General features: G+C 39.3%; 2 protein-coding genes across 2 annotated transcripts; one reads left to right on the top strand and one right to left on the bottom strand.

The window, feature by feature from the left end:
• Positions 1-16: 16 nt before the first annotated feature.
• On the bottom strand, positions 17-8,374 carry LOC117760801 (signal-transducing adaptor protein 2-like). Its single transcript, XM_034584118.1, has 13 exons — positions 8,100-8,374; positions 6,050-6,121; positions 5,827-5,946; positions 5,688-5,744; positions 5,383-5,531; positions 4,155-4,286; positions 3,998-4,067; positions 3,352-3,454; positions 2,906-2,995; positions 1,997-2,044; positions 1,851-1,886; positions 1,613-1,747; positions 17-784 (listed from the first exon to the last, which is right to left on the bottom strand). Exons 1-13 carry the CDS (start codon positions 8,184-8,186, stop codon positions 732-734), a joined length of 1,152 nt encoding a protein of 383 aa, XP_034440009.1. The 5' UTR covers positions 8,187-8,374; the 3' UTR covers positions 17-731.
• Positions 8,375-10,365: 1,991 nt separating this feature from the next.
• On the top strand, positions 10,366-14,224 carry LOC117760805 (ras-related protein Rab-11B-like). The gene is made up of 5 exons (XM_034584127.1): positions 10,366-10,518; positions 12,013-12,208; positions 12,301-12,494; positions 12,586-12,666; positions 13,477-14,224. The coding sequence occupies exons 1-5, from the start codon at positions 10,479-10,481 to the stop codon at positions 13,620-13,622; spliced, it is 657 nt and encodes a 218-aa protein (XP_034440018.1). The 5' UTR covers positions 10,366-10,478; the 3' UTR covers positions 13,623-14,224.
• The last annotated feature ends 1,000 nt before the right edge of the window (positions 14,225-15,224 follow it).

Consider the following 15,224-nt stretch of genomic DNA (forward strand, 5'->3'; position numbering starts at 1 on the left):
AGACTTAATTTTTTTCAAACGAGGAAAGTTAACTATTAAAAAGAGGTGCAACGAAAAAGTAGAGCAGCTACAGGAGATTGAAAACAGCCTGATTATTTCCAACTTCTGCCTCACACATTTTAAAGTCACTTGTTCAACGGTCCGACTTGATGGAAGCAATCAAAGCTACAAAATGAGCTGACTTCACTGATAAACTATTCACTTACATAATGTAAGTAATCAGCAGCTCATCTCTGGGAATCTGTCTCTACTCACTCATGGCTTATATAAAGAGAAAGTCATTTTGAGAGAAACACTATACACGTATTTACATATAAACATCACGAGCCTACGAGACAAAACATCCTGTCCGTAGTTGCTTACAAAAATATAAATGTATACATGATAATGACATTTACAAAATGAACCAAAAAAACACTGATAAGGAAAATAAGGTGAAGATAATGTGACAGGTACATCCCTCTTTACAGTCCATTAATTTGCTAATGCGTGTTAGAGAAGGGTGAATCAATAAAGTGTTAATCTTCAGAGAGGCCTCACTACTGACAGGCAGGCAGCCAGCGAGGAGGAGGAAGAGGAGCAGAACCACGGTGCAGAGGAGGACGAAGTCATTCATGTGCAAATTCATGTCGTCTCTGTTCCCCCGTGTCAGTTCATCGTGCAGGGACAGACTGGGAGGTGGCTCCTTTTTCATGTGAGTGAAGGCTTCCAGAGACTCCCACCAGGAAACTTCACTCCAAACACTTTGCCCTCTGCTCAAACTTGAGTTTCAGCTCTGATATCGCTGCGAGAGAAAACAGAGCATATCAGACGATGAGCTTCAATAGTCAATCAAATCAACCAAATTTTATTTTTAAAGCTCATATTCACAAATCAAAATTTACCTCAAACACAACAGAAAAGGAAAAGTGTTAGAGAGGAAATACATATGCTGCGTCAGACAATGTGAACTTTTTATATTGTAATAATTCCATTTCATAATGATGTCATCCTGAGGTAAATTAACTGAATGATTATTATTGGTTCTTCTAAATAAGATGTAAATCGTGTTTCTAATCTTACTTGTTGCAAAAGCGTATAAATACTTGCATGTATAATTTTCTGACTTCATAGTGAGGTCATGATGTCATTCCCATACTGTCATGAATAATATTTCAATCCATACAAGCTTTAGGACGTGTCTATAGGATGCAGAAATACCCACAATACAAATACATTTTTTAACAATGCATGACATCATTTTCTTACTTCATTGTGATTTCTTCATGATGTCTCTTGTATAACATGATTTTCTGGGGAATCATTTTCTGATCAACGTAAGCTTTAGATTGTTTAACTTGATTATTTTAGCAGTGATACCTTGAAAAAAAAAGATTCTGATCATAGTTAATCGGTCTGGACCTTTGACCTTTGCCCAATTAGCTGTAAAAGTGAATCGTCTGCAGATACCCTCCCAAGTAATATTCCCAATAAGTTTGGTGAAAATCCTTCCATGCATTGTTATTTTCAACACGCACACAGACATGGGCAAAAAATAACACTCTGCTCGTGCTGCTGCTGGCGTGCAGGTTAAATATGAATTAAAATGGTAAATGTCCTCAAGTGGACTCACTCTGTTCTACAGGGTCTGTGAGGCTTCTCCTCCTCAGCTCTTTTGTGGAGGAGGCGAGGGAGGAGGTTGACCTACTCGGGTTCAATTTGCGAGGAGCAGGAACTGGAGGTTTGGAGGCGGAAGGTTTCTTTAGCTCTATGGGAAACAAAATGAAACCCAACACGATTCAAAATCAAGCAGCGAATACAGCAGATAAATGGAGTATTGTGAGATAGAGCGATAAGAAGAAGGGACATACCTGGCAGAGCGACAGGTCGATCCTCTCTCACCTCCACTGTTTGAACAGAGACGTGCGTTAGCCACAGCGATGGAAAAAATGGAGTCATACCAGTTTATGTTTGCAAGACAGAAAAATCAAGAGCTGACTGGCAGAGTTAAACTCACACTCAACTGGCGTCGGTGCTCGTTCAGGAGTCTGTACTTTTAAAGCAACTGCAAAAGAAAACATTTAATTATGATTAATTCATTATTATAGGGTTGATATCAAACATAATAAGGTAAACAACAAGTGCTGTCACAGTGAAATCACCTAACCCTAAACTACAGCGGGCTGCTCTCAAGTCCACTGGTTGTAGGTGGTTTTTGAAATTGAGCATTTAGAGAACAGCATATTCAGTAAAATAAAGGTTAACGTGAAGATTTTTAGTTATGCATGTGCTGTGGCTCTGGGGATGGAAATATCTGTGTGTCTGTTGATCCACCATGTTGGTTCAACCACAACACAACGTGTGGAGAGATGTCTCAAACAGGCATCTCGTTCTTATTGTTTGCTTGAATCAAGTCCACAGCGGAACAAAAACTCTCTAGAGGAATTTGTTCCTGCTTGATAAACAAGAAAACCATGAGTGATTGTGTGAGTGTGTGAACAAGCAACGCGATCGTACCTCTACGTGATAACTCCACTGTTTTCACAATGTTGTCAGAAAGCTTTGATTCAGTGGAATATTTATTTTAAGTACAACCACAAAGTGAATTAATCAACCACTAGAGGTACAGCCCCTGAAGTACATGCAGTGGGTTTATAATGTTAAATAGAAGATTATACAAAATTTTTGTTATTGGTTTCTATTTTGACAAACTAATTAAAAGTTCTATTTTGTGTCGCTGTGACTTGGAAGGGGTCCAAGATGAACCCTCTTGCGGATCTAATTTCCTCATCTGAATACCTGAACCACAGAAAACAGTTCTGACAAACAGTTGAGTGGCTGAGTGAGTTGGTGCTTAGGTTTTTTAACATATTAGTGTGTATTACTAGGTATTATTCATATTATTATTTTAAAATTGACACAGTACCTGGTTTTGGCGGCAACCTTGGCAACTTGAGGTTAGAAAAAGCCTGCTGAACACTTTTTTCTCCATTTTCCCTGTCCGACCGAATAAAAACTGTAAAAAAATAAAAAACTTACATAAGTCTTTGGTGAATGGAGATAAGATAAGATAAGATAAGATAAGATAAGATAAGATAATCCTTTATAAATCGAGGAAATGTGCTGTGTTGCAGCGCCAAAGAGGACAGTCAAAAATAGACATCAGTAAAAGTAATAATTAAGTGTAATATAAACAAAAGGAAATATAAAGATATAAATGGAATTGAAATAATATATACAGTATATATATATATATATATATATAGCAAGATGTATACAGTATAACTGGATTGCACATTAGTCATTGAATTGCACAGATAGGAATGAGTATTGCACAGTTAAGTGAATGTAAAAGTTTGTAGTTGTACGTACAGATGTTTTTCTCATACTGCTCCTCGATGATGAGCGGAACCAGAGCTCGGTCAGTTGTTTCCACCAAGTAGTTGATCACATCTCGAAGTGTGTCACAGTGAACCTGCACGGGGAAAAGCTTGTTCTCAGTAACGTTCAGCACATGCAACAACAATGAAAACAGCTTGTGTTCTGGCTCTGATCCTGGAACATCATGTGTTCACGTTCTTGCCAACTTCACGGAAACACCTTGCCAGTGCACATGCACACACACACAAACACCCACACAAACACAAACACAAACACAAACACACACACACACACACACACACACACACACACACACACACACACACACACACACACACACACACACACACACACACACACGCATCACTTTATGCCAGCAGTGAGTCATGACAGTGACAGTGACAGCAACATCTCATCTGCCGCATTCACACTTTTCTCTGGGAAGTATTGTCACATTACTTCCCTGTCAAATGTTTGGCATTGCTGAAGCTCATTTAGATAAGCAGATTTATCAAGTTACCGAAAGGCAACGTCAGGCTACTTTATTGTCCGTTTTATTCAAGGGCAACTGTCAATATCACTGATAGTTTGGATAGAATAACTCTGCAGAGAGTAGAGGGATGGTAGAAACACTTACAGGATTGTCCACATCAATAGAAAAGCCCCCTTCATGCTTAGTAGTCACACGGTAGTGACTGAATATAGCACTGATGGAGAGAGAGAGAACAAGTCAGTCAAAAAAACGAGGAAACAAATCAAATTGAAAACTTTACAAACTGTGTGTGTGTGTGTACCCGACATGGTCCTGTCTGGTGGTGATAGCGAAGGAGTTTCCGTCGCTTCCAGGCCTTATGAGCAGGTTTCCTCTCTTGCACTCTTTCTCGAGCAGCAGCTCTGCCTCCAGACGAGACACTCTGTGGTAACAGCTGCAGCGACGAGACAGAAGGAAAAACGTCACTCATCCAAAACTGGGATCAACAAAAAGTGGTGCACAAGAACTCACAGATTGGACGTCTGTGAAGTGAGTGTGAATGAAAACCTACATAAGTTTTGTCTGAGATCTAAGGTAATAAAGGCTGAGGTGTACTCTCAGTGTGTAGATTTATTTTGATGCTAAAACATGAATTAAAACTGAATCCATAAAGAGCATTTAAAAACCTAAAATTCACATGTGAAGATTAATATGCTTAACATTTTACACATTAGGACCCTCTATTGACAAAGCTCTGTCCAATTTAAAGTCAGACATCTCTACTTTTCACATTACTTATACGCAAAGGGAGCAACATCTTCATTTATAAAGCTACCATTTTATTTATCAACAGATTCAAACTCATGAATGTGGGGAACTGTACTCGCACACAAGACTGTTACCTTGGATATCCATGATTACAGATTATTATAGTTCTCATATGAGGAATAAGTCCCTTCAATGGACATTTCTTTCAATGACACAAACAATTAAAGATTAATTTAAGTGTTAAATTATGACTGCTCCTGTTTTTTGTTAATATGTCCATCACTGTGTATGCTGCTTATACTACTGTCTATGTGTCTCTGGTAAACATATGTACAAGATTTTTGACTTTGACTTTTACTATGGGTTTGCACCATTGAGGTTGATTCTGCATTCCCTGATTAATTAAAGAAACGTATTGATTAATTGAGTATTTGTTACAACTACAGAAAATAAAATCTAACATTTTCATGAGAATGCAAATAATAATTCAAGGGAATTATTAATGTTTTTACCAGTATGCTTACATTTAGTTTTTCGGGAGTTTTAACTTCATATGTACCCTTTACATGTTTTGTAGTAATAAAAGTTACAGATTTTAAGAGAGGCACATTGGAAGGAATTATCAAGTAATGTCAGACCCATAAAGACCTTTTCTATTTCACAATTCTCTCTTCAGATATTAATTTAGTCATGTTTGTATCCGGGTATCAGCTCTATAATATGGCCATTATATTAGAAAATCACCACTTGTGTCAATACTATGGAGTCTGATTGGTACTCACGGTGGTAATTCAACTTGATCGTTGATGTAGGCATAGGAGGTGACTTCAGGCGGAGCGACACATTTTAATCTCTCCCTCTCATTCTCCACTGCTTCCTGCAGCATGTGGAACTGACCCGGTAGCAGGTTGAGGGAGGGGGGCACTGACAGCTGCAGGGAAACACACAGTTTTTCTCTTATTAGTGTCGTGATACAAACCATACCACTATCTCAAGTGTCTCCAAGTGTCTCATCCAACTCAAACTTCAGCCATTTAAACATGTTTTAAGATGATAAAATGTTTATTAAATGTTTTGCATCACAGACCTCAGTCACAGAGAGGATAAAGCCCTTCCACAACTCACGAGCCTCTGTATTAGGAGCCTGTAGAGACATTAACAAACTGTAAATAAACAGGAATTAAAACAAAAGTCCTGACCAGCATATTTTCTTAATGTTCCCTCACGGTGAATTTGATATTTCCATCTGGCAACCTGAGGGTGAGTCTGGCTGCGTCCAGGTTACGATCCTGGCTGCTGTCGTCTGTGACTGAGATCAGTCCACTGAGATCCAGTTTCTCTATGTACTGAGGAAACACACACACAAAGCCACAGGTGTTGGCTCAATATAGAATTGTCTGGGGAAAAACCTTAAATACTGTTTTTCATTGATTAACCCAAATAACTTACATCAGTGTTTCTCTTGTCATTGAAGAAGTAAAGCATGTTTCCACACAGGCAGGTCCACAGATTCCGGCACGTCTGCACAAACACACATAGAAACATACTGAATGAAAATACAGCACATCAGACACAGAAAACTATAGAACCCCACATTGGTCAGCTGATAAAAAATTAGCGGATATGAGCCTTTAAAAAACATATCGGTATCTGTGTTTATGTTTGCAGGTATGTGCCAATATGAAAGCTTATATTTTACAGAATAAGCAATCATGAAAAGATGTGCATTTATGTTAACATTTTACATTTAAAATATTATTTTCGAGATTCATGGCTATATATTTGATTGTATTTGTGTTTACTTTTTATCTACAGCTATTTATAATAAAGTTTATGGTTAAACTGTCAAATATCAAGCATCAATTACACGTCTTTGTCATAACAGTTTGATAAGTACATCTTAGAAATAATTGCAAAATGTTTATTATATATATATATATGTATATGTGCAAATTCGTATTGGAAAGATTTGTATTAACAGTATCGCCATCGGCCCACATAATTATGGATAGGTCTATGGAAACAGGAGGAAATACAAACTAACCAAAGCTAAACAGAACAAGGCAAATAAGTAGGATAGTTAATCTGTTCCTGGATTTGACTTGATGAGTCAAGAGTTTGTCACCACATTAGAAATCAGTGTTGGGTATAAATAGTGCTGAAGTGGTTTGACCTGCAGGTAATTATAAACGTGTCACTGGATAAATTTTGGGAGTGAATCATAATCTAAGATCACCATTGTCTGTCCCAGGGAAAAATGCTGCCAACGCTGTGTGGTACAAGTAATGCAACAACTTTCCAGTCCGGTATTTATAAGTTTGCACAGAGGATGGTCCCAATTTAGTCACAAACAAATCCCCTGATGTAACTGAGCTGCCCTTCCTTCATTAGGTATACACCTAAAGTGTCCCGGATAAATCCTTCCCCCACTGTAATTTCATGTGCTTTCATCTGAGAGTGTACAATGTCTTATCAGCGATGACTTGGCAGAAAAACCCAGAGGATTTATTATTTGCAAAGCCTGTGATGCCAGTTTGTTTCTTTACTTTTCTGTCAGTTTCAAGCCCGCACAAATCCTCATGGCACAGAGGGCTGAAAAGCAGTCAGACCTGTCGCAGACGCGGAAATGTTGCTCACAATCTGCAGAAGTCAAAGTCCACATAACTTACGAGAAACTATCTAATGACAGGCTGCTCCGCCCAGAGAAAACAACACTTCACCGGCATTTACCAAGGACTGTGATGAACGGCTCTGACATATAAAAAGCATTCAACTTGACAGAAGTGTTGAGGACATCCCTGGCAACTATACTGGACATTGTTGAGAAACCAAGCTTTCACGGTTCTGCCAAACACACACACACACACACACACACACACACACACACACACACACACACACACACACACACACACACACACACACACACACACACACACACACACACACACACACACACACGAACAGAGAGAGAAAGAGACAAACAGAGAAGGGAGTAAAGCTAGCATCACAACAACAGTTGTCCTATTTCACATATCATCATGCACTCCCGTTTGCAACTGTCAACTAATAATCAAGAAAGATAGATGAACAATGGAAATAATAACAACTGCTAGATGCAGACCTTACAGTCATTAAACCACACTATCTTTGACAAAACCCTTACTTTTACATTTCAGGATCAACATACAATCTTTGGTTGACCTTTTTCTTAAAACTTTGAATTTTTCTATTATTTTCATCGCTGCATCATCCGCGACTTTATCGATTATGGGACGATGAAAATAGGTTTAAAGATTGTTAGAAGAACACTTTAAAATTGGCATTAAGCCATACCAACTTAAATGAAAAAAAACATTACAACAAAAGACAAATACAGAAAATAGACTCAAAGTGTCTCTTCACAATCCATTCAGCTGTTGCATGTTACATTCAAAGACAACCTGTGCTGACTCTCCTGCAGTCGACAATAACATGTCTCTGCTGCCTGAGAAGTTACCTTGTCTTTGAACGACCTCTTCTCCAGGTAACCCTCATAGTAACAGTCGGGCAGCTGGACTCTCTGTCGCCCTGCTCTCCTGGCCATGTCGAGGTGCAGCCTGTATATGAGACGTTTACTGGGACTGTGTGGTAGATACTTCCATTACCACCTCAGCAGGTTCTGCTAGACTGAAGTTACCGTAAGAGGGAAGTGGTTACCTGGGTGTCACTGCTTTCACAGCCTTAATGCTGATTGGCCAGTGCGTGAAGTGGGTGGATGTTATTTGAAATTTCCACAGGTGAGTGTACCTGTGACGTGAAGGATCTGTGTGGAGGATGGAAATTACCTGTCTGCTTGGGCCTCACTGAAACTAAGACTGGTGTAGAGCGTCTTTGATCTTAACTTTATAAGTTTTATAATTATTAAGACTGAACTTAAACTGACCAGAGGAACTTGTGTGTTATTTCGACCGACTGAGCTACTATCAAGTCCTCATTTGGATTGGTTTCTTTATGTAAAGCGCAGTAGGAGGTAACTGTTTTCAACAAAAACACAAACAATCAGTGTGTCTTTGCAATTTTTTATTTTTTTTTAACCTGAGCAGTGAAAATAAATGTTCAGAATATTAAAAGAAAACACTCCTTTTATTAAGCTTATACAGCACCTGAGTTAATTTTATATTGTAGGATTATACAGGACCTAAATTCCTTAAATAATTAGATTATATAGCTACACAGTCCATTTTACAATATTACCTTATATTGCACATTAGTCTTTTTATATTATAAGCTCACCTGAGTCCATTTTTTTTAAAGCTTTTATAGTGAAACTATTTTATATCATTAGCTTATATAGATACTGAGACTATTTTATTTGATTAGCTTATAGCTACTGAGTCTGTCGTATATTATTATTACAGGTACAAAGTCAGATTTGATAACGTCACGTAATATTGTCACTTCCTTGTGGGAAAACATCCGTTGCTTTCATACAGCTGGAATTCCACAGGGCAGTGGTGTTGTATTGGATGTGAATGATAAAGAAAAGCAGGATATTACAGGATCATGGTCTAGAAGCGAACTGATGTATTTCATATTTTAACAGGACAGGTTAATGTACAAATGCTCTTGAATAAGTGAGAGGTCTCATGGATCTTCAGTGAGTGGGAGCTGAGTGTGATGGCCCCCTCTGCTGGTTCTGTGAATGGACTTGTCAAACTCAGTTATGAGTTTATCTGTCTCTCCACAGCACCAGATGTGGTTAAAGACGGAACAGGAACCTGTGGCTTTCTCGGCTTAAATTAACATCTGTATTTTCCTGTCTCATTCACATTGACCCATCAACATTTACTAGGATACTTTTATGTCAGTTTTTATCCAATTTCACTGTTGATACAAGTTCAGCTCCTACACACGGAGTCATGTCAACATTCAAAACAAAGTAATGCAGAACTTATCAGCATCATGACCTATGCCCGGATTCCAGATACGGGTTGGACAGAGAATATACGTGTAATGAGATTGACAGCGTTTACCTCGTGAATGTTAGAGTAAATGATACAGCTCTTTACAGATATTGAGCCTGGACATGTATAGTTTTTATTATGAATCATAAAATAATAGTAATACACTTTGACTAAACTATTCACACTAAAGATCCACCGAATAACTTTCTCTTGTGCTTTCAGCCCCATCACAAAGTCTTCATCATTGGATGGAGTTTGCTCAGTGTTCATCTGTTTATGTTGAATCCCAGAAACTGGTATGACTTCATCGCTTGCACTCTTCATCTGTGTTGGCTTTAAAATGAGACGCTGATGGTGAGAGTTCATTCTAGGCCTGATCATTTATTAATCAGGCCCTGCCGCTATTACCACCTCATAAAAACCAAACAGGTAGATAGTGCAGGGTGGAGCGTGGATTCTTTTATCAAAGGTCAGAGCTGAACTATCAAGCCTAATAAAAAAATAAAAATTGGGGTCTGACAAGGAAATGGCAGCCTTTAAATAATAATGTTTACTTGAATTAATATGATAAACAATAATGGAAAGCAACTACAACTTTTTTTTAAAATTATTATAGGCCAAATCTTCAGCAATTGATTAATCAAAAGAATCATCTCTCACACAGTATCATGGACGCGACCCTTTGGGAAATGACATCTATACAAAGGAAAGTACAGACATGTCAATGACCATGTCACGTTATTACCATGGATGCGCACATCCACGATTATTCCTGTGACTTCCTGTAGCTGCAGCTGCTCAGCGTACGTACCGTCACGTGCTGCCCCTGCGCTATGTGCGTACTGCCTCCTGTCATCTTGGCGCAGCTGCCTGCTTGTGGCAGGGGAGTGTTTTCTCTCAGCGCAGCCTCAGCGAGGTGATCACGTCTGACCATGGGCAACAGAGACGATGAATATGATTTCCTGTTTAAAGGTGGGAAACACGGACCGAGCTTGCAAATAGCATTCTGTTATCACAGCTGGCTGAGAAGTTGCCAAGCTCGGGCTAGCATGCTAGCGTTAGCTGCGTCAACGTCAGTGGTCTCGATAACATCAGCTGGTGGTGGCAGCTAACTGTCGCTAGCCGCCAGCTAACCGCTCCCGAGCCGTCTTCTCCAATTGACACCACGTTTAATTTAACATGAGGTCTACAGCCGCTTTTATTTGCGTGTGTTCAAACTGTGCTGCTAACGCTGTGTTTGGCTACATGTGTTTCACATCGAGGAGGGCGTAAGGAGAGGTAGCCCTGCATGCTAGCAGCTAATCTAACGGGTGGAGCTGAGTCTTTAACAATAACTTTGTCGTCGAGCGGGGGGGGTTGTCCTCCCACAGCTGGAACCACACTAAAAACGTTACTGTCCAAACATGGCGCTCTACTTCTTTACGCAGGTCTAATTAACTCCGATACATTTACTGGAACAGTACTGAACCCTCTGAGGTTCAGTGATGTGGTTGTGTACCTGTCGCCTCAGGGCAGAAACTCACTCCAGCTGATATGAAGAGGAAACAACTAGTTTCTTGTGAAGCGGCTGTTCAGGTGATCAGGTGCTTCCCAGACAACCCCAGGGCCTGTTTCCACTTTTACTCACTGATCTATTTCTGTCATGTCATTGTTCACATGGTCCTGTCACACCTTGAGTTCAGTTTCATGAGAAATGTTACTCACTTTCCTGTCTAAGTTTAGTCAGGCACCTTTCCCGATTTAGGCTCAGCTTGTTATTGTGTTATTTTTAATTGAAACACTCAACTGCTTTCAAACTCAAATGACTCAAACTCAAACCCTGATTGAAGTTTTCTTGCTCCGAGGGGTTAGATCTGAAAACATGAAGCTCTTGTTAACACCGTTTTACAAACTTGAATGATATTAAGCTCTGTAGTTAACGGTAGAAGATTCTTTCACATCCAGCCAAGTGTCATTGTATTGTAAACCACTGGGATTTGGACTGTGCAGTAACAATAGCAGAGGATCAAGAGGCCTTGAAAAATCGTTGAGTCAGATTTCCCGGAGCGAGTGTTTTTTGGCAGCGTCTCCCTGAACGACGCCCAACAGGGCAAAGTCTGCCAAGATAGAAGATGGCAACACAAGTCAGAGCTCTCACTTTGACCAAGGAGGCAATGAATGAATGGCAACCTGACCACCTACTGTGCATTATATCATCATAGTTGTTCGATACATTTTGTCTAACTGTTAGTATCAGTGTTATAAATGAGCTAAATCTGGTACATTTATGTCAGTTGAACTCTTAAATTAAGTTTTAAAAAGTGAAAGATCACCAGCTGCAGTAGTACTGGATGAGGCATTTGCAGGTGAACATGGGTCGAGTAAAATCACACAACTGCTGGAATTATTGAAATCTGTGAGACACATTTTCCTTGATGACAACCCTGGTAAGTGTTTACATTTCTTTTCTTTATGTTGTGGTTGTAGTCGTACTAATTGGAGACTCTGGAGTGGGGAAGAGTAACCTGCTGTCCCGGTTCACACGAAATGAGTTCAACCTGGAGAGCAAGAGCACCATCGGGGTGGAGTTTGCCACCCGCAGCATCCAGGTGGACGGCAAGACGATAAAGGCTCAGATCTGGGACACAGCTGGACAGGAACGCTACAGAGCCATCACCTCAGCGTGAGTTTGTTTATTGTTGTGTGTAAACAAGTGTTTACTGTGGGGAAAACCTATAGAGTTGATGTACTCATCTGGTTTTATGCTGTCACCAGGTATTACCGGGGAGCAGTGGGGGCTCTTCTGGTTTACGACATCGCCAAACACCTGACGTATGAGAACGTTGAGCGCTGGCTGAAGGAGCTGAGGGACCACGCTGACAACAACATCGTCATCATGCTGGTTGGAAACAAGAGCGACCTCCGCCACCTCAGGGCCGTGCCCACTGATGAGGCCCGAGCCTTCTCAGGTAAATCACACCAAGTGCTGAAGTTATAAAGAAAGAGAAGCCACTTGGTTACATGTTTAAACTAAACATTTTTTTTATCTTCCCACATTAGAAAAGAACACTCTGTCATTCATTGAGACATCAGCGTTGGACTCTACAAATGTAGAAGAAGCCTTCAAGAACATTTTAGGAGGTAGGAAAAGCAAAGAGGCAGTGCAATAAATCATGTAATGCACGTAGAATGATCCCTAAAGACCAGTGTTGCATATGAATTATTTAAAACATCATCAGGTAATAGAGGAATAATTATAATGAAAGGTATTTGTCAAACTCATGAAGATGTTGACAAAGAAGGAACAAGTATTTTGTGTTTATAACTAATTTAGTAAGTTATTGGTGGTGATTGAAGAAATATATGAAGGGTGGAGTTGACAAATTACCTAAACTGTGTACTGTTTTTAAAGTAACTGAACTTGAACTCCAATACTTAAATAAAAACAAATATTATTCATTTTTAAACCTTGATTTAACAGTCAAGATTCATGATATAATTGTGAACATTGGCATGTAGATATTTATCTTGTGTGATATGTATCTTTTAATACATTTTAGAAAAGATACTAACATTTTACTCCCCCTCATCCAAAAAAAGTTACTCAATGAGATTTAAAACATTTTTAAGTACTCTAAAAGATTTTTTTTACTCTAATGCAAGTGAGATTTGTTTTTATATGTAATTACCAGCACTTCACTTTTGTGTACTTCTATACTTTCTATACTCTCTACCAGAGTTGACTTTCAATCTAAGAATTCATTTAACGTTCAATATGGAGGTGAAAAGAATTGTCTGAAAGACTTTTAAGCAGAACACTTAATTTAATGTTTAACCATTCTTTTGTATTTTACTTCTAATGGGATATTCACTTGTGGGATGAGTTTTAACAAGTTTAAACAAATGAAATGCATCATAATATTAATCTTTTCCTTGCTTTCCCCTCTGCAGAAATCTATCGCATTGTGTCGCAGAAGCAGATAGCGGACAGATCTGCACATGATGAGTCTCCAGGCAACAATGTGGTGGACATTAGCGTCCCACCGACCACTGACGGGCAGAAGGGCAACAAACTCCAGTGCTGCCAGGGCCTGTGACCCTGAATCCCACAATCCCATGGCACTCATCCTCTCCTCCACATCCACGCTGACATCACATCACCTGAGCACTTTCTATCCCGGAGCTCTGCTCGCGGCTGACTCCTTTGTCACTCTGTATATTTCTTTCTTCCTTTCATTCTGTTATGTGTCATACTTTTGAACTCACCCATTGCTCTTCTCTTCTGCCATGAAAGAAAACGAGAAGCCTTTGTCACTTGGTCAGCTGAGCTGTTTGTGGAATCAATGTGAAGGTTCCTGTGGTGCAGGGAAGAGGCGCTCGTGGCCATCTTAGAGATTCTTTGAACTCTACTGACTCACCGTCATGCACAGGGAGGCTGTGACACACATTTCAATGGATCCCACTAGATGGTGCTGTGTAAATAAACCATAGGCAGTTACTCCAACCTGGTGAAGCAGTATTATGCCTTTTGACAGTGTGGTTCTTACTCTCTTCTTACATTGGTTAAGTTGTCATGCCAAAAACATCCTCACAAAGTATTTATTGAAGAATACTTGGCTTGATTTGTCATAGTTTTACTTTCAGTGTAAGAACTGTAAAACAATTTACAATAAAAGTACTTGAGTACAAATTTTGTGTATTTTGGTGTATTTTGAGCAACTCCATTTTGCTGAACTTTATATTTCTATTCCACTGTATTCAGAGATTAGTATTTAGTACAGCTTATAGCTATTGTAGTGGTTTGTTTTTAGGTCAAGATTTTAAAATGTGATAAGTTTTTATAATATGCTGCAATGTTAGATTAAATAACACCAATACTACAAGTATAAATCAGGAAAGATAAGCTTGAAAATGTCAACATTAAAACCCTGCTTGCATGTTAATGCATCAGTTATAAGAATCTGATTATTTAAACTTTGGAGGCGGCTCTGATTCAGGAGATAGAGGATTGTCCACCAATAAGAGGGTCGCTGGTTCGATTCCCAGCACCTCCAGTCTGCATTTAGAAGTGTCCTTGAGCAAGACACTGAACCCCAAATTGCCCCTGACGATTGTGGCGACAGAGTGTAAATGATGTGTGATAGAAAAAGCCCTATGTAAACGCAGTTCATTTCCTTTTATTTGCTATAAAGAACATTTTGCTCATAATGTTAATTTAAGATATGGAATGTTGGGCTTTACTTGTCATGGAATTTTTATATTATGTGACCTTACTGTAAGTTTAAAAAACTCTCAGTAGCACCTCTGTCAAGCTGATATCAGCATTTTAGTAAATAAGATAAGACAAGTTGTCTGGATAACATGGGACCTGTACAAGGAATTCCACCGTCTACATCAGGGTACTGAGTTCAAGGTTATGGTACGTTGTGTATCCTCCGTATCTGAGGGTAAACTAGTGAGGTAGAGAGGCTGATCTTATCCTCGATTTGATCACCAGAGCCACTGGAAACATTCCAGTATTTTTGGCAGGTTTTCCTTCCTGGAGTGATAAGACCAACATGAAATAGTGTTTTTCTAAACTAAGCTGCTTATGTTTGCTAAATGCAGCGGATCGTACGAGGAGATTCTGTGACTCTCGGATCCGGCAGAACTTGACATCAGCAGTTGTTTTTCCATCAGGATTAATGGCTTCATGGAGC

Source organism: Hippoglossus hippoglossus, chromosome 4, assembly GCF_009819705.1.
Source record: "Hippoglossus hippoglossus isolate fHipHip1 chromosome 4, fHipHip1.pri, whole genome shotgun sequence".
Classification (NCBI taxonomy): Eukaryota; Metazoa; Chordata; class Actinopteri; order Pleuronectiformes; family Pleuronectidae; genus Hippoglossus; species Hippoglossus hippoglossus.

Coding starts and splice junctions, on each gene's coding strand:
- LOC117760801 (XM_034584118.1), bottom strand. CDS start 8,186: ATGGCCAGGAGAGCAGGGCGACAGAGAGTCCAGCTGCCCGACTGTTAC. Junction 5,532..5,687: donor TTATCCTCTCTGTGACTGAG/GTCTGTGATGCA, acceptor GTTTCCCTGCAG/CTGTCAGTGCCCCCCTCCCT. Junction 1,887..1,996: donor AGCACCGACGCCAGTTGAGT/GTGAGTTTAACT, acceptor CTGTTCAAACAG/TGGAGGTGAGAGAGGATCGA.
- LOC117760805 (XM_034584127.1), top strand. CDS start 10,479: ATGGGCAACAGAGACGATGAATATGATTTCCTGTTTAAAG. Junction 10,519..12,012: donor ATATGATTTCCTGTTTAAAG/GTGGGAAACACG, acceptor TTGTGGTTGTAG/TCGTACTAATTGGAGACTCT. Junction 12,209..12,300: donor TACAGAGCCATCACCTCAGC/GTGAGTTTGTTT, acceptor TGCTGTCACCAG/GTATTACCGGGGAGCAGTGG.